At 42.9% G+C, this 16,684-nt stretch overlaps 2 protein-coding genes across 4 annotated transcripts in view; one reads left to right on the top strand and one right to left on the bottom strand.

The window, feature by feature from the left end:
- Positions 1–5,043: 5,043 nt before the first annotated feature.
- LOC308094321 (ADP-ribosylation factor GTPase-activating protein 2-like) lies at positions 5,044–6,672 on the bottom strand (the record flags this gene model as incomplete). The annotated part of the gene is made up of 1 exon (XM_080440902.1): positions 5,044–6,672. The coding sequence occupies one exon, from the start codon at positions 6,670–6,672 to the stop codon at positions 5,044–5,046; it is 1,629 nt and encodes a 542-aa protein (XP_080297028.1).
- A 7,065-nt stretch (positions 6,673–13,737) lies between these two features.
- The window catches only part of LOC308103255 (uncharacterized protein), a 42,251-nt gene continuing 39,304 nt past the window's right edge, over positions 13,738–16,684 (top strand). For all 3 annotated transcript variants that reach the window (XM_080453163.1, XM_080453162.1, XM_080453161.1), the window contains exon 1: positions 13,738–13,818. The gene's annotated coding sequence lies outside the window, so the exon portion shown is untranslated. The remainder of the gene's footprint in view (positions 13,819–16,684) is intronic.

Here is a 16,684-nt window from a genome sequence, read left to right as displayed (position 1 = left end):
TCTTCCCCAATCTTTTTTTAAACAGTGAATTCCCCTCTGCCTTTCAACTACAGGTGACCCGCCTCCCCACCAGCTTATCCAATCCAACCTGCTCAACAGGTGCAGTTGCTCAGCTATGCTTTTGTTTTCAAAGCGCTCTCTCTCTCTCTCTCTCTCTCTCTCTCTCTCTCTCTCTCTCTCTCTCTCTCTCTCTCTCTCTCTCTCTGTGTGTGTATGTCCACTTACTTTCTCTCTCTGTGTGTGTATGTCCACTTACTTTCTCTCTCTGTGTGTGTGTATGTCCACTTACTTTTTAAACTTTTCTCCCAACAGGTCAGTAACTCTGTCCAGACGGTGAAATAAATTGATTATTTATCCTCAGATTCAGTGGCATTGAGAGGCATTGACACACACCAGACCCACATTCCACTGTGTGTGTGTGTGTGTGTGTGTGTGTGTGTGTGTGTGTGTGTGTGTGTGTGTGTGTGTGTATGTGTGTGTGTGTGTGTGTGTGTGTGTGTGTGTTTGTTTACATGGCTGAGTCACCACTCCCATCTTCTCCACTTAGTGTGTATTCCATGTATCGTTTCTTAGTCCTGTCTCATTAGCAATTCTTTTCACTGACTGAAACTGTCCATGTGGTGTCTGCAATTAAGTCAGTGCTACAGTCTGTCTTGCTATTTTATGTTGTTTTTTGCTCTGTGTCCCGAAAAGGTGTTTTAAATATTTAATACTTTTTTTCAGTTGCTTGGTGTTTTGTGTAAAGCACATTGAATTGCCTTGCTGTGGAAATGTGCTATACTAAATTAATTTGCCTTGCCTTACAGTCCCAACCACTTTGAAAACAACGGTTCACACAGAGGTTGTCAATGTTTTATCATAACAGTGACATAAAATGCTTCCATTTTCCACTTCCTTTCAGTTACCCCCTGTAGTACCTCCACGTACCCCTGGGGGAAAACGTACCCCCATTTGAGAAACACTGCTGTTTATACGCTGCTGTACTGTATGTTTCAATAGTTTCTCATTGGTTTATATGTGCTGCAGTGGCTCAACAACAACGTTGGGGACACAAAGGAGCTGAGATTTCTATCAGTTGTCACACTGGATTTGAACCATCCTTAAACTAATAATTGTTTGTTTTGAAAGCTCTAAACGGGCTTCTCTGTATCTATCTGAGCTCCTGCACTGTCACACCCCAACTAGGGATTTGAGATCGGCTGATCAGTTTGTTGCTGGATGTATCTAGAACTGTAGGCAAAGAAATAGAGGTAACCAAGCCTTTGCAGCAGCTCCTAGGCTCTGGAATAGCTTGCCTCTCCCGATTCAATCTCCCCAGACCTAGAAGTTTTTAAATCTTTTTCTCCGTGGCTTTCAATTCTAGTTGAGCTTGACTCTGATGTTGTTGTTGCAGTGGTCCTCGTAGTGGTTCTCTAACTGGTCCCCTTTAAATGTCTTGATGAATTGAATACATAGGACCACAATGGAAACAGGCCCCCTTAGAACGTTTTATGTTATCCTTTTAGCATCATTGTAAAATTGGGTACCACTGTACTATTTTTCCAACTGTTAATGAAGTATTCAATCAGTCAATCAAAAAACCCTCGACCCCTGTGATGGCCACACAAAGTCGGTAAAACATGGTGGACACTTCTCTTTTTTGGTTTGTTAATTTACTTTAGATTGCAAAATATCTTTGTCCCAGTGATAGCGGCAAAGACCAGACCATTGTGGTGGTGCCATCCTGTGGATGTCATTAGTGTATTCAGTCAGCTGGTCAAATCACAGTTTGCCTCTGGAACAATCCCAGCAACCTTGAGCTTGAACCATGTGTGGGTGTTGACATCAAATACAACTCTGCAACTGCCGTGTTAGTACAGTCTATCGAAACAGTCCGCACTCACAAGGTGAATTGTCTTAGATTTTTAAAAAAATAACACAGCAGCAGTCATGACAAACGGAGGCGCTTCGGCTACTCAGGCCTTCATCAGCACCAACATATTCACCAAATAACCTTGTGAGTGCGGACTGTTTCTATAAACTGTTCACTTCACAGGTCTGCACCCTTCTGTCCTTCTCTAAATCAACTGACAGTAGAGCACACTCAGCTCGGGACTGGTCCATAGTATTTGGATATTAGCAGCACAACTGTGTGGCATAAGAACCTCAACCTTCATTCAGCACAAAGACTGTGTAGACGTACACATCAATCAGATCCATATCTTGACCCTCCAAAGGAGTAAACCTAGTTATGTCCCCCTATGCCACTGCAGCATGATAGCCTGTATTTGATTCTCCTTTTTCTTTAGTCACTGTCCAGCGCAACATCTTCCGTCTTCTCTCTAATGAGTTAAGGACATTTTGTTTTGCATGTTCTTTGCCATGGTGGAACGGTGTGCTGTGAGGAACACGCAAATATCTGACGCAACATCCACCAATGTACTGTACTATATGTGCCAAGAGCTCATGCATTCATGCTGAAAATGTGCTTCCAGGGCCACACATTTACATGTAGTTTTACGTGGGGCTGGCGGCACACACAGAACACACGGTAAGTGCTATATGCCAGCCTTTCATATAATCACAACAGAACGGCAGCAGGTTTTTACCCCAAATATCAGCGATTTCCCCTGCATCTTTACTGCATGTGAAATCCACACATCTGAAGACTCTTTCAGAGCCACACAAGATGTAATCACGTGCATCTCAGGATCCACATGGGAAACATGCAGTGGTGTAAAGTAACTAAGTACATTTACTCAAGTACTGCACTTAAGTACAGTTTTGAGGTATTTTTTACTTTACTGGAGTATTTCCAATTTTCAGTGCTTTTACTTCTACTCCACTACATCTCAGTGGCAAATATTGTACTTTTACTCCACTATAATTATTTGAAAACTTTAATTACTAGTTACTTTGTAGATTTGGATTATTATTACAAAATATACATTAACCACTTCAGCCCTATATATATTTCGGCCGTTTGAAAGTAGCCGATCTACAAGCTCACAATGCGTTGCGGTGCGACGCATTGTGAGCTTGTAGATCTGCTATTTTCAAAAGATGCTTTTTTTTTAAACTTGTGAAATAGGACATTCTGCATAATGAGTACTTTTACTTTTGGTAGTTTAAGTACATTTTCATGCCAATACTTTTGTACTTTTACTCAAGTACATTTTGAATTCCGGACTTTTACTTGTAATGGAGTATTTCTACATTACAGTATTGATACTTTTACTTAAGTAAAACATGCGAGTACTTTTTTCACTGGAAACATGTGGCTCCAATGTGGACCTCAACACCTTCGTTTGGCCAGGCTGTGACGTCAGTCATTTACTAATTACTAGTCCATGACATATCTACACTGTGTATGTCATAGACTAGACCCCAAATGTGGGGAAGGTTTCAGCCTGATCAGAGCCCCACTGACCTCAATTAGAAACATTTTTAAACTTTTCAAAACGTATAATATAATTGGGGGGGGGGGCTAGTCAGTTAGTCAATCAGACAGACCGACAGACAGACAGACAGACACCCACCTTCTCGACGGTTCACCTCTGAGGAGCCACGCCCCATAAAAACATCTCCTGTTTAGAGAAACCTAAATAACAAAAGTGACGTACATGTGTAACAGCATGACACCATGACATAAGATCAAAGAACACCTTCATTCTGACTTTGATTATTGCACAGTTCTCTCTTTAGTAGTTCACCCAAAGAATTACTTATTTTCTATCAATTACACGAAGCCTTGAATGAAATTTTAGTTTTTAGTTTTTTTGTCACATTCCTATAAGCCAATAATTCAATGACCGGGTGGCTGCAGTCGGAGACTCCTACAGGAGACTCCTTCGGTAGGATTCAAGGCTTTATGGGGTGTGTAATTGATAGAAAATAAGTCATTTTCTGGGTGAACTACTCCTTTAAGAAAGAAAAAGGAGGTACAGTTTAGGGTAGCAAGAGAAAAAAATAATAATCCTATAATAATTAGGAAGGATGCAAAAAAAAGGATCAGCAGGTAGCAATCCACTGGGGCCTGGAAAGGAGTACCAGAGAGCAGGCTGTACTGCAGACACAGTAACTTGCCCGGCCCACTGCACTACAGTAAAGCAGTGGTTCCCAAACTGGGGGCCGGGACCCCAAGGGGGGTCCCAGATGATTAGCTTGATGATTTTCAACATTGTTTTCTCACTCAACAGTAAACAAACAAACAAACATACAGTATAAGTGCATACAGGGTATCTTCTGCACATTTCTAAAGTTACAATTTAATGACTTTTAAGGCCTTTTCAATACCAAATTGGCCATATTGTCAAATACTACGTTATGTAAGAGGGAAACATTGTGAAAATATCCAAACTACAAGCTCACAACGCCTTGCAGTGTGAGGCGTTGTGAGCTTGTAGATCGGTGTTTAATCCCTTCAGCCTTATAGTAAGTATGGTAAGTAAGAAAGAGAGGCTTATTGTCGGTATCAGCCGAGAACGCGGGAGTCTACCCCTGTTATAATACGCTAGGCTAGACCCCTGAGAGATGGATTGCTGAGGTGGAGCTTCATGCACACCAACCATCAGCTCCCAGTACTTACCGCATGACTTGCCGCACCCAAGCCGTCTGTGTTCGTTTTATGGCAACATTATCGAGATCTCGGTCTCTATCTGTCTGTCCTTGTCTGCATGGATATGCCCATATTTGGCCATATTGGACGGATCAGCGGTTCTGGACAATCAAATCTCTATATATGGGCATATTGACTTTATGCCCATATATAGGGGCACCACACCCCCACGGGTCTTCAGCAATACGCACGCCAAGTTTGAAGTCGATCGGTTGGGCAGTTCTCGAGATCAGCGAAGGACTCACTCACTCATTTGCACGCATATGAGATTTCATGCTTTTGAAAATAGCCGATCTACAAGCACACAATGCGTTGCATTTTAGAAAATGTACATAGTCAGAATCCCATAAGGAGGTATTTTGTAGAAAATAGTGTGATATTTTATTTTGTCCGTATCGCCCAGCCTGGACATCTAACTGGATGCTTAACTGGAAGTCAGCACATTATTAGGAATTATAGTGATCCTGGATGGTATTCATGATGCCGTTCGCCATCACAGCCATCTTTCCGGCTAAAGTCTTTACTCCGTGTTTGAACTCTTTAACATCGTGAGGGGTTGGGAGCATTCTCTCGAAGCCTGATGGCTCTGCGGTCCGACTGCCGGTCCCAAACAAGTCAGCAGAGCTGATGGAAGTACTGCTGGACATGGCCTCCAGTCGTGTCTTTGCATCGTAGTCAGCGCTGCTATCCCGGCCAAAGAACATGTCAGAGGAGATGGACTTTGCGTTGGCGAACTTCTGCCTGGCATCGCTCGACTCAGCCACAGTCGCTGATACCTCATCTTTCTTTCTGCTGGGAGGCCTGGATCCGATAGGCTGTGTACTAGATTTGGTGATCTGCTCTTTGGGATCCTCTTTCTCCAGGGCCCAAGAGGACATGAAGGAGGCAGTACCGCCCTCCGAGTCCCACAGAGATTCAAAACTCAGAGATTCTCGTCTCGCCGCAAACGGGTTGTCTTTAGGATGATACTTAGGAGGACCAGAGGTGAATCTAGGATCAACAAACATGTTCAGTTTGGACCGAGGGGAGGATTTGGCACCAGCAGGAGTCTCCTGCTCAATCACCTGCATTTCCGACATCACAGAGTGAGACACAGCACTCCTGTTGCCGAACCCCATGCCCAGCCTCTCAGCCTGCTCTCTCTTCTGTCCTCCCATGTTCTTGATCTTCCTCTCCTCCATCTTCCTGTCAATCTCCATCTCTTTGTAGGCCAAACGCAAGGACGCCACAATGGATTCCTCCGCTTGTTCCTTAGCTTCAGCGGCCGGCTCTTCTCTAAGCTTCTCAACTGCCTGAGCTTGTTTCTCCACCTCCGTGAAGCTCTTGCTGCTCACCTTCTGGGCACCCAGACCTTTCTTTGCACCTAGACCTTTTTTAGCAACCATGGGCTTCTTCCTCCCAATAGTAATGTAGGGTTTCACATCTATGGTGGCTTTAAATGATGTGCTCAGTCCAGCTTCCTCTGATTGAGGGTTTGTGGTATCCTGGTCTGTGGTTGTTGCCTCTGTCAGAAGTGGTGGGAAAACAAAGGTTTGACCACTATGCCCTGATACGGTGGCAGGTGCCATGTTCCAATCATTAGCAGGCTGTGAGGGCTCTGCAAAGAAGTCTTCTTCCTCTTTCTTCTCAGACGCTGAGGCTGCGTTTGGAGCATTACCTACAGATGAGTTGATCCATAGTTCTGTGCCATATTTAGACAAAGCGCCATTGGCTTGCTGACGAATCCTTTCCCGATACATCTGGGCTGCACGGCTATTATATTTGTCTTTGGTGTCATTTGTTGTGCAGCCATGCTGGCGAAAGAAGGCAGTCGCATTGGCATTGCCACCAACTTGCATACATCTAAGCTGGAACCAATTCCAGTTGGAGTCTAACTCTGTGGATCTGACAAAACTGATGTGCACCCCAAGCGAACGGTGAATCCCAGAGCAGTCAATGCACAAGAACACTCCATATGGAATACTGACCCAACTGGGATTCTTGGCTGCACATTCAAAGCATTCCTTGTTTGTTGGAATAGATCTAAGTCTTCTGAAAATCGCAAGGACTTCTGTAGTATTTGGTTCTGTAGCCATCTTGCCCAAATTCCCTCCTCTCACACTCTCTCTTTCTCCCTGTCTATCTCGCTCTCTCTGTCTATCTCGCTCTCTCTGTCTATTCCCGTTGGTGCTCTCGGACATCTCTTGATGTCTGTAATACCTTTATATAGGCCGACCAGAGCTATAGTCTGACGTCACACAACGTCAATTTGCGCAGGCATTCTTATCTGCACACATATTAATGATTAACTTTCCAGACAAAACAAAGCTAAAGCTAGAGGCGTCCCTGCAAGGGATGAATGTCAACATAAACAGTGGAACAAAACCAAAATACAGCCAGAGGGATGTGTCTTTCTGTAGGAAAACACCCCAGCTTAATTATATAGTGGCTGAGGGGGAAAATAATCTATATATATTTTTTTAAATTTAGGCTCAAAGTTACATAGCTAGCCATTGGTGACCTAATAAAACACGAAAGCAATACAAAACTGGAAAAAACATTACTGAAATGTAACACATTGGTTTGCCGCTTTGTGAGTCCTACGCAAGAAGAAGCACTGCACCATACCCTAAATTGACAAACATTCATATATCGCCATGCGCATATATGGGACTAACTGACTTCAAACTCTGCGCACACATCCGCGAGGACTCGGGGAGTGTGGTGCCCGTATATATGGACATCTAGTTGTCCAGAACCGCCGATCCACAATATGGCATATACTGATGACATCAGGGATCTCCATATATGGGCATAAAAGGGACACGGACAGACAGATAAAGAGATCTCTATATATGGGCATAAAGGGTACACAGGTAGACAGACAGATACAGAGTCCAGACTTGCAACTTTCTTGAGTAGATTAGTGCCCAACGGGCACCGGTCTAGTACCCTAAATTGACAAACATTTTAACTAGAAAGCTTCACATGCTGAGTGGAGTGCATTTCTCCACCAGGAAGTATGACCAGTCTATCACATCAGAGTCACCACTGACTGGTCTATGACGTTTGACTCCACGGTTTCATGGGAACGATGTACAAAAAAGAATTTCACCCACTTTTTTACCTTGTAAACCTGTGATGTGACAATAAAACTGATTCTGATTCTTCTGATTCTTTCAGCCCAATAAAGTTAAATATATGCGAAAGTGGAGACTTACTTCCTTGGCCTACAAGACATTTGGCACTGATCGGTCCAGTGGTTTGCGAGATTAGCCACGGACAAACACACAAATGTAATCTCCCCCCTTGCCTTCGGCTTGGCGGAGATAACTAGAAAGGTGCTCATCTGAGCGCTAATCTCTGCCAGGAGGCACAGCCCTACCTTCCTCCATTGGTGCATGTGGTGACATTGTTTTGCCGTTGTGTACAGGTACAAAAAGGCACGGGCAAGGGGGGGAAAGGCTATGATAAAGGATGCTGCTCATTAAGGCCTTGTGTCAATTATGTTTGTGGGCCAGAGTAGGAACAGAAATCAGGGCTAGAACGAAAATGACAGCGGCCCCCATGTCTGTCCAAATTTACATAAAAAGTATAATGTGGTTAGAGCGAGGCAGCCACATTGTGGCAACCAGCTGATTAGTCATCTATAAAAAATAATGCAACACTGGACAATTTCGAGAAATTGCAACGTGTGGTTGCCCTGACGCAAGACATCGGTTGCAGCCGTCAGGACCCGAGGAAAAATTGTAGACTTTCTACAACATACAGTTCTTCAGCTTTTCACAATTTTTGTGTGCCTTATTGTTAGAAGTGAAATTGCTTTTGGCTCTGCATTATTTTGAGGCTCCTCAATGTGTGATTTAAAAAATGTAACATGAAGTGGGTTGTTATAGTGCCACCATTAGGCTCATTTGAAATACATTTGGCAATAGAATTCCTTGGCCTACTGGTGAACAGAGTGCGCAAGAAATTTGACACTGATCGGTGTAGTAGTGACATTATCTAAGCGCACGCACGCACACACGCACGCACGCACGCACGCGTGCAAACACAATTATCTCTGTGTATAATAATAGTCTTCAGCCTCGATGCAAAAACCATGTAGGCCTAGACCGATTTGGGCTACTGCCAATGTTTCAACGTATGTCTTCATCAGGGCAAATACTGAAACACCTTAGTGTTACTGGAATTTATATTGTCAGCAGACTTTCCCCTCCTTCACAAAGCTTTACTTGGTTCTCACCAAAGTTCAACATTGCTTAGAGGTCAAAACGTAGCCCTGGGTTCAGCCCTATTACCTGCCATGCATTACAACTAGGCTATAACATTTCTTTCACATTGTTACAATTTTATTTTATAAAAAGAAATTCAATAATTGCTAGTTCCGAGAGTACGAAGAGGTCACACACAGGCTAAACAAATACATTTCAAGTACACCATTTGCATGTTTGCAATTTTCCATTTTCCATAACAAACATGGCATGAATGGTTTGGCTCAGGTGTGTATGCAAAATGAAGGAAGTACACAATGGAGATGAAAAGGCAGAACAGAAAGTGCGAGCAATGACAGCTTGGAAAATAACTTGACCCAGAGATATGGCAGATCATTGCCGTGAACTGAAAGGGATTTCTGCCGCCAACAGTGGTAGAATAGAATAGAAAAATGTTATTGGCATCAATAAAAGACAACAACATACGAAACACACAAAAAAGCCAAAGCTTGTTTCCATTGTGGTCTACTCATGGTGAAATGGATCTTCATGAATTGGAACATGAAGAAACTGATAAATGTGACCAGTCGCTCTAAGCTTCAGGCCATGTCCACCTTTGTGGCAAATAACAAGCAAGATGACCCAAAGAATGTTATGGTGTCTGTCTACCGCTGTGATAGCTCTCTTGGTTCTAGGATTTATGGGTTTAGGGGCGGCAGTGGCTCAGGGGTAGAGTGGCCGGAGGAGCGGCCGGATTCGATCCCGGGCTCCCCCAGAGTTGGTGTCGAACTGTCTTTGAGCAAGACGGTGAACCCCTAATTGCTCCCGATGAGCAGGTTGGTGCCGTGCATGGTTTCCTCCACCATCGGTGTGTGTGTGTGAATGGGTGAATGTAATGCATAAACTATGTAAAGCGCTTTGGATAAAAGCGCTATATAAATGCACCATTTACCATTTGTTACAAGCTGTTGTTAATACAACACATCATGCAGAGTAGGCAAAGTAATCACTGCACAATGAGAACATTTATACAATTATGGAAATGTTGCTCTGTGCAGGTGTGCGAAAGAAAAACAAGTGAAGGTATTTAAGGGAAAGATGAGAAGGCTAACTCATTGAGAAAAAAGAATGAGTAAGCGGCACCGTCTGGAAAATCAGTTGCTCATAGAGGAGACGTTCTGAACAAGGGATTTCAACGCTGGAACAAGGGACAATTTAGCAACTTAAAGGTTTCACTTTCCGCGGCATAAAGGTGAGACTTCTTCAAATATTATTAACAATATTCATGCAGGGATTTGCTGAGGATGTTTGCCAAAGAGTATTTTGGTTGCTATATAAAGTCAACCTTAAAGTCGTGATGTGTAACTTTTTTTATTTAAACAAGTTAAAGTTATTTTTTATATAATTTCAGTATTATATTTCATTTTTTTTATTTTTCACAATAACCACTCCACATCACTGTTTTTTATTTAAGAAAAGGCCTTCCTAAATAGAAAGGTTTTTAGGCCTAGACCTAGTAGTAGTAGTAGTAGTAGTAGTAGTAGTAGTAGTATTATTAGTATTATTAATGCATACCGAACTGGGGGTACTTGAACATTTGCGAGTCGCAAGTTTGAGAACAACTGACATACACTGGCCTCTTCTGCACGGGTTCCAGGTCACAGAAGACAGGCGGTGATGACACTGGAAAGCAGCAACAACTGTTCCATCTCCGTATCCTCAGAGGACTACGAATATCTGTCCCAGTCAGTGCTAACGGCTATCAACTCCATCAACCTCATCCTGGGGTTCCCCATCCACAGCTACGTGCTGTGGCTGATTCTGAGCGGAGCTTGCGGGACGTTAGCCTCCGAGTTCTTTTCTCTCAACCTGACCGTATCTGAGATCGTCTTCTCGCTGGCCTCTGTCTTTTACTTTGCATGGATCTACACGCGCAACAATCTTTGTCACACCTTTTTCTTCTTTTTTGCCGGTTTTGTGTACTTTGCCGTCCCGTCGTTCCAGTGTTGTATCTGTGTGGAGCGCTACATAGCCGTGGTCCACCCTGTCGTGTTTCTCAGGTACAAACCTCTTCGGTACAAGGTGGCCTGTTCCTGCGTTGTCTGGCCGATAGTGCTTGCATTCTGCATTGGATATTCTCCTTTAGCTGGTCGTCAATATTCATTGCATTATTACGTCTTGCTGTGCTTTTACATTGTGCTCATTTCTGTGATGTCTTTCTGCTGTATAATGGTCCTCAGAGCTCTGAAACAGCCTGGACCAGGAGAAGGACAGAGGGAGGGGAAAGACATGAAGAGCAGGGCTTTTCAAATTATTCTGATCATCCTGATAGCAATGCTAGTGAGCTATGTTCCCCATTTTATTACTTTACCGCTCAAAGATCATTTCAGCGTTAAACATTACAACTTTGTGCTTTCTATAGCATATCTAATGACCATTATGCCAAAGTTCGTCCATCCTGTACATCCACCGAGTTGGGAGATTTAAATGCTTTTAACGCACTCTGACGCCTCATTTCAACCGGGCATGTCACGCTTTTGAATGTGAACGGGGCTTGGCAAGCACCCAGTGGATGTGACTTCAACCCCACCAGGAGCGATTCAGAAGTGGAGTGTAGCCTACCTATTAAAGAAACATCTTTCTAAATTAGTCTTTGATAATGACAATTAGTGAACGATACGATTGTTCTGTTAAATGATCTGTGTTCATGATTAAATGTCATGTGGATTTGTTTCCTCATATCCTAGTGAGTTTCTGAATCTCTTCAGCACACACACACACACACGCAAGCATTGCTTGCCAAGCACACACGCACGCGCACGCGCACACACACACACACACACACACACACACACCCGCGCACACGCACACGCGCACGCACGCACGCACACACACACACACACACACACACACACACACACACACACACACACACACACACACACATCAAGGTGAAATATTGTGATATTTGATGTTGTCTATTATCGCTCAGCTCTAGTTCACCCTGCAACCTGCCTATTTGATTGAGATACAATTGTGTGTAAGGTTGATACTTTGGCCTGAGGGTGGCGCTAGAGTAAAGGTCATGGGGTTACTCAACATGCAGATGGACGTTTCGGCCTAAAGATGGTGCCAAAGGAAAGGCTATGGGTTCACCTAAATCCACAACAAATTCCATGGAAATCCAGATCTTGTTTGAGAGTAAAGTGTTAAATGGCCCGCTGATCGACCAACATAATTTAGAAGTTACCTTCTGTCTTCTTTTTAAGCCAGTAAATTATAGTTAACACATTAACAAACTGTCCGTTAACAAATATATTTCAATCAATATGCTATCAACAGGAACATTAATTCCTGTATGTAGGAGGCTACTTACGGGGGAAAAAATCAAGAATGAAATGTAATAGGCTTTAGATTTCCAATCGTAAAAAAACAAGATTTTTTTGTGTGTGATTGTGGCCTGTCTTTACCTATCAGGTCACCTACTAGGCCCAGACTGTTTTTTTAGACAGTATAACAAATGGATGCTAATCTCAGTTTATAATCAGAGTGGTATAACATTGTTGGTGCTCGTATGAGTGAGTGAAAAATGTTGATGTGTGACTTTATCTTCTGTGGAACAGAACTGCAGGAGGGAGCCCAGAACAAAATCCCTATGGGGACATCAAAGCATATCTTATCTTATCCTTCTATTAAATGTGTAGTTCTCAATGTGTGTGTGTGTGTGTGTGTGTGTGTGTGTGTGTGTGTGTGTGTGTGTGTGTGTGTGTGTGTGTGTGTGTGTGTGTGTGTGTGTGAGTGACTGTGTGTGACTGTGTGTGTGTGTGTGTGTGTGTGTGTGTGTGTGTGTGTGTGTGTGTGGGGGGGGGGGGGGGGGGGGGCTTATTGGCCAGCCCAGTTCTGATCTATTGATTATTGGCTTAAGTAGGCTACTTTGCAGATGTTACCGTTTTTATTCAGTGTTCATTAAATATGTTTATAGGCAGTTGTATTTGGACTGTATTAGCCATACTGGTGACAGTAGATTAATAGTGTTGTCTCTTGACAATTTGCAATCTGGGAACCCATCGCCAACTGAAAATGAAAAACAGCGCCCTCTGCTGTTTGTTCTATGTCTGTTGGCTCTGGGGGGACGATAACGTAACACCAGAGCACGGTCACTTCCGGTTGGTGCGACTATGTTTTCATTCCCACTAACAATATTTCTACACGGAACACTAACACCACTTCTCCCAGAGAACATGGATCGTTTTGGTTATAAGCCCACTTGTTTCTATGATGAAAGAGTAAGTTAAAATGTGAATATATTTCCGTGGTTTTGTCTGCTCCGCGGACGCTATTGTTAAATTAGTTTCGGTTTGTTTCGAGGGGGAAAGATCGACGGACATGTGAATCCCGCCCACTACATTTGATTGGGTAAAGCGCGGCCTGCTTCCTGATCTGAAGGCACGCCCACTTGTAGCCCAGTGTGTACATGTTACGACGAGCCTTCACGACAGATTCTCACGCAGTGCAGAATCTGTTCTTGAGAGATTATGGTAATTATAATGTTCTCAATCAAGTTTCATGGCAATCCGGCCAACGTGACGTGTGCAGTTTTTTTGCCCAAGGGTGGCGCCAAAAGAAAGGCTATGGGGGTTCACCAAAATCCACAGCCAACTCCTTGGGAATCCAGATAGTGTGTTAAATGGCTGATGATGGACCAATGATGCATTTTATTGAGTTGATTGCATTGATTACATTTCTGACTTACTTTTAAGCCAGGAAACTATATTTAACATATTATCAACAAACTGTCACAAGAGTTCATAGCATATTGTGTGTGTGTGTGTGTGTGTGTGTGTGTGTGTGTGTGTGTGTGTGCGCACGCACGCATGGGCATGAGCACAAACTTATGTTCATTCTGCTGTCGATTAGTCAGCCTGCGTCTTACGTCTTTACAGATCCCGGAAGTTGCGTGGAGGATAATAAATATGTAAACATCATAGCAATAACTTCAAGGAGTTCCACAACAATACGTGGTAAAAGGTAAACATTACTTATCTGTTCTGAATAAAACTAGAGAGGTTGTGGAATCACAGTTAATGTGTGCGATGCATAAACAAAGTGGACAAAATGGTCTTTAGCAGTGAAGAGAAGTTGCCCTGCAGCTGCGTTAGCAGTGCTAACATGATGCGTCCATGTTCATTGTTAGCTCCGTTTGGAATCTCTCTCTCCGCTATTAGCAGCTACTAACACAGTGAGGTTCCAAACGGAGCTAGTCCACTGTTCACATAGATTATTATGTATTATAGTACATAGAGTACACATATATGTATTACATTCTTGACGGTGGACGCTTTGACGTGAAAGCTTTGTTTTTAACTTGAACACACAGGGACATAGCCTTGGATCAAGACTATCATAGCTCATCGATTGTATTGACTCTGGCATTTGCTTGCGTATCATACGGTATGATACGTATAAGTCAATAAAATACACCTATGATAGTCTTGATCCAACGCACACACAGCAGCCGTTGTAATGTTACTTATGTTAGCGTTAACATTAGTGTGGTTGACAGGGGTTTAGTTTATTTCACCCTTTTGCCTGCCAGCCACATTGACATGACATAGTTTAAACAGGTGTTACCAATTATAGTAAATCATTAAAGGGGTAGTTCACCCCCAAAATAACTTTTTTTCTATTGATTACTCACCCCATGGAGCCTTGAATTCATAGATATTTTTTAGTTTTTGTGACATTCCTAAGCCAATAATTTCATTATAATAAATTTGTCCCCATTGATTCCGGTAGGAGACACAAATGCATTTGTGTCTCCTACCGGAATCAATGGGGACAAATTTATTATAATCAAATAATAAAGGAAGGAATGCGACTAAAACAAAAAATATCCATGAATTCAAGGCTCCATGGGGTGAGTAATCCATAGAAAAAAAGTTATTTTGGGGGTGAACTACCCCTTTAAGGTTCTGTTCCATGTACTTCTCTTTCCACGATGCACCCTGTTTTACCTGAATGGATCACAACCTAACTTTGCCCTGTGTTTACATATAAAAACAATATACCAGCAGCTATCAGCCACTGGAGTAGTTTGGTGGTTGGTTTGAATGATTGAATACTTTATTAGACAAAAATGCACAAGGTAGTCATACATTTTGTATAACACAAATTATGGTATAACGCTAAAAGGATAACACAAAAAAGACTTGTTTCTATTGTGGTCCTATGTATTCAATTCATCAACATAGCATAAAAAAATAAACAACAATAACAAATACAATATCATCAACAAATATAAAATACGATATTATGTACAGTAGAAAGGGGGGTAGGATGTAGGCAGTTAAAACAAGCTCATACATTAATTGCGTTTTTACTTGATTCAGTGCTTAAACTTGTATTTCTCGTTGGAATGGGCAGCTGTAGTTCACATTCACTTAACCCACTCTCTCTCTCTCACACACACACACACAAATTTACTACAGTGTATCATGTTCTAACTCAGAGTGTTTTGCCATTAAACATTTTGGCAAAACTTTGCACTTACACATGAACCCTTACATCTCTATACTGAGCATGACATAATAGGCAAACATTTGGCAAAAATAGCAGATCGTGTTGCGATGCATCGGTCTTGTAGCTCATTTCAGTGAAGAGATTTGGTCTATTGGGGAAAAAACAAGTATAGACCCCTGGGGGACCCCGCCGGTCAACAAAGTATGTATGGTGGTTAAAGGGGCATGAAACCTTAGGCTGATTTTGCACATTGTTTTCCAGTTCTGTTTAAAGGGTGAAACATGGCAGGCTGCATAAGGCTGAACTTATAGTACACCGCCAGGGCCTGAATTTAAGTGTGAGATTGCGCAGAATTAATTCCCACAAACGTAGCACTTAATAATGGTGAGAGAGGCGCTAGGGTGTGAGGTGGAGTTTGAAGAGGTGAGTCTTCAGATTATTATAGTCTGAAGTTCTGACTGCAATGGGGAGTTTTATTCCGCAATTTGGGACCAGGAGGGAGAAGAGTCTAGGATGTGTGGAGCCTTGTCCCAGATGTTGTAGGGAAGGCTCAGGAGCATTCCTGTGTTGACTGGTCTTAGTGAGTGGGAGGGGTTGTGGGGTTGGATCAGGCTTTGAAGGTATGGGGCGCCATGTTGGCCTACATGGACATTTTGGCTGGTTGAAGGAGGGAGTAAAATTAGTCAAGCTTTGAAATAACTGAGGCCTAGATAAGGAGTTGGGCAGACTCCTGGGTGAGATATATAAGAGCTGGAGAGAATGTTGGTTAGAAACAACTCGTTCAAGAGTTTTGGAAAGAAAGGAAAGGAATGACACCGGTCTGTAGTATTTGACGTCTGAGGGTTCAAGGGTTGGTCTCTTGAGGATCGGTGTAACTCTGACTGACATGAAGGCAGATGGGCGCAGCAGACTGACGTTACAGATGTGTTGATGATGGTAGTAATGAAAGGGAGTAGATTTAGCCTGATTGGTCTAGTGGATATCACCAGTTTTAGGACCTCATCTGGAGAGAGAGGAGAGAAAGAGGAAAGGCATGACATGTTGGGGTTAGCATTGGGTGAGTTAGACCCGGCCTTGATTTGTGGGACTGGGAAGAAGGGAGAAAGAGCTTCTGATGTAATCAACCTTACTAAATAGGTGATGAAAGCTTTGGCTGAGAGAAAGAGGACTTGGCAGTGGACTTTGACAGGTACTGTGGAGAGATAGGAAAGAGGGGGAGTAGGGGAATGACATGCATCAAATGGTCTGACCGGCCAGAAATCGAACCGGGGACTCGCTGTCAGGTGTTTGAGCCCATGTGGTATGTGCTCTAACCACTCGGATATGGGGGTCGCCTCCATTATTAATTTTATTAGCTGCAACTGCATTGCTTACA

Source organism: Gymnoscopelus braueri (genome assembly GCF_963280865.1).
Source record: "Gymnoscopelus braueri genome assembly, chromosome: 2".
Taxonomy (NCBI): domain Eukaryota; kingdom Metazoa; phylum Chordata; class Actinopteri; order Myctophiformes; family Myctophidae; genus Gymnoscopelus; species Gymnoscopelus braueri.
This window is presented reverse-complemented; position numbering and strand designations above follow the sequence as displayed.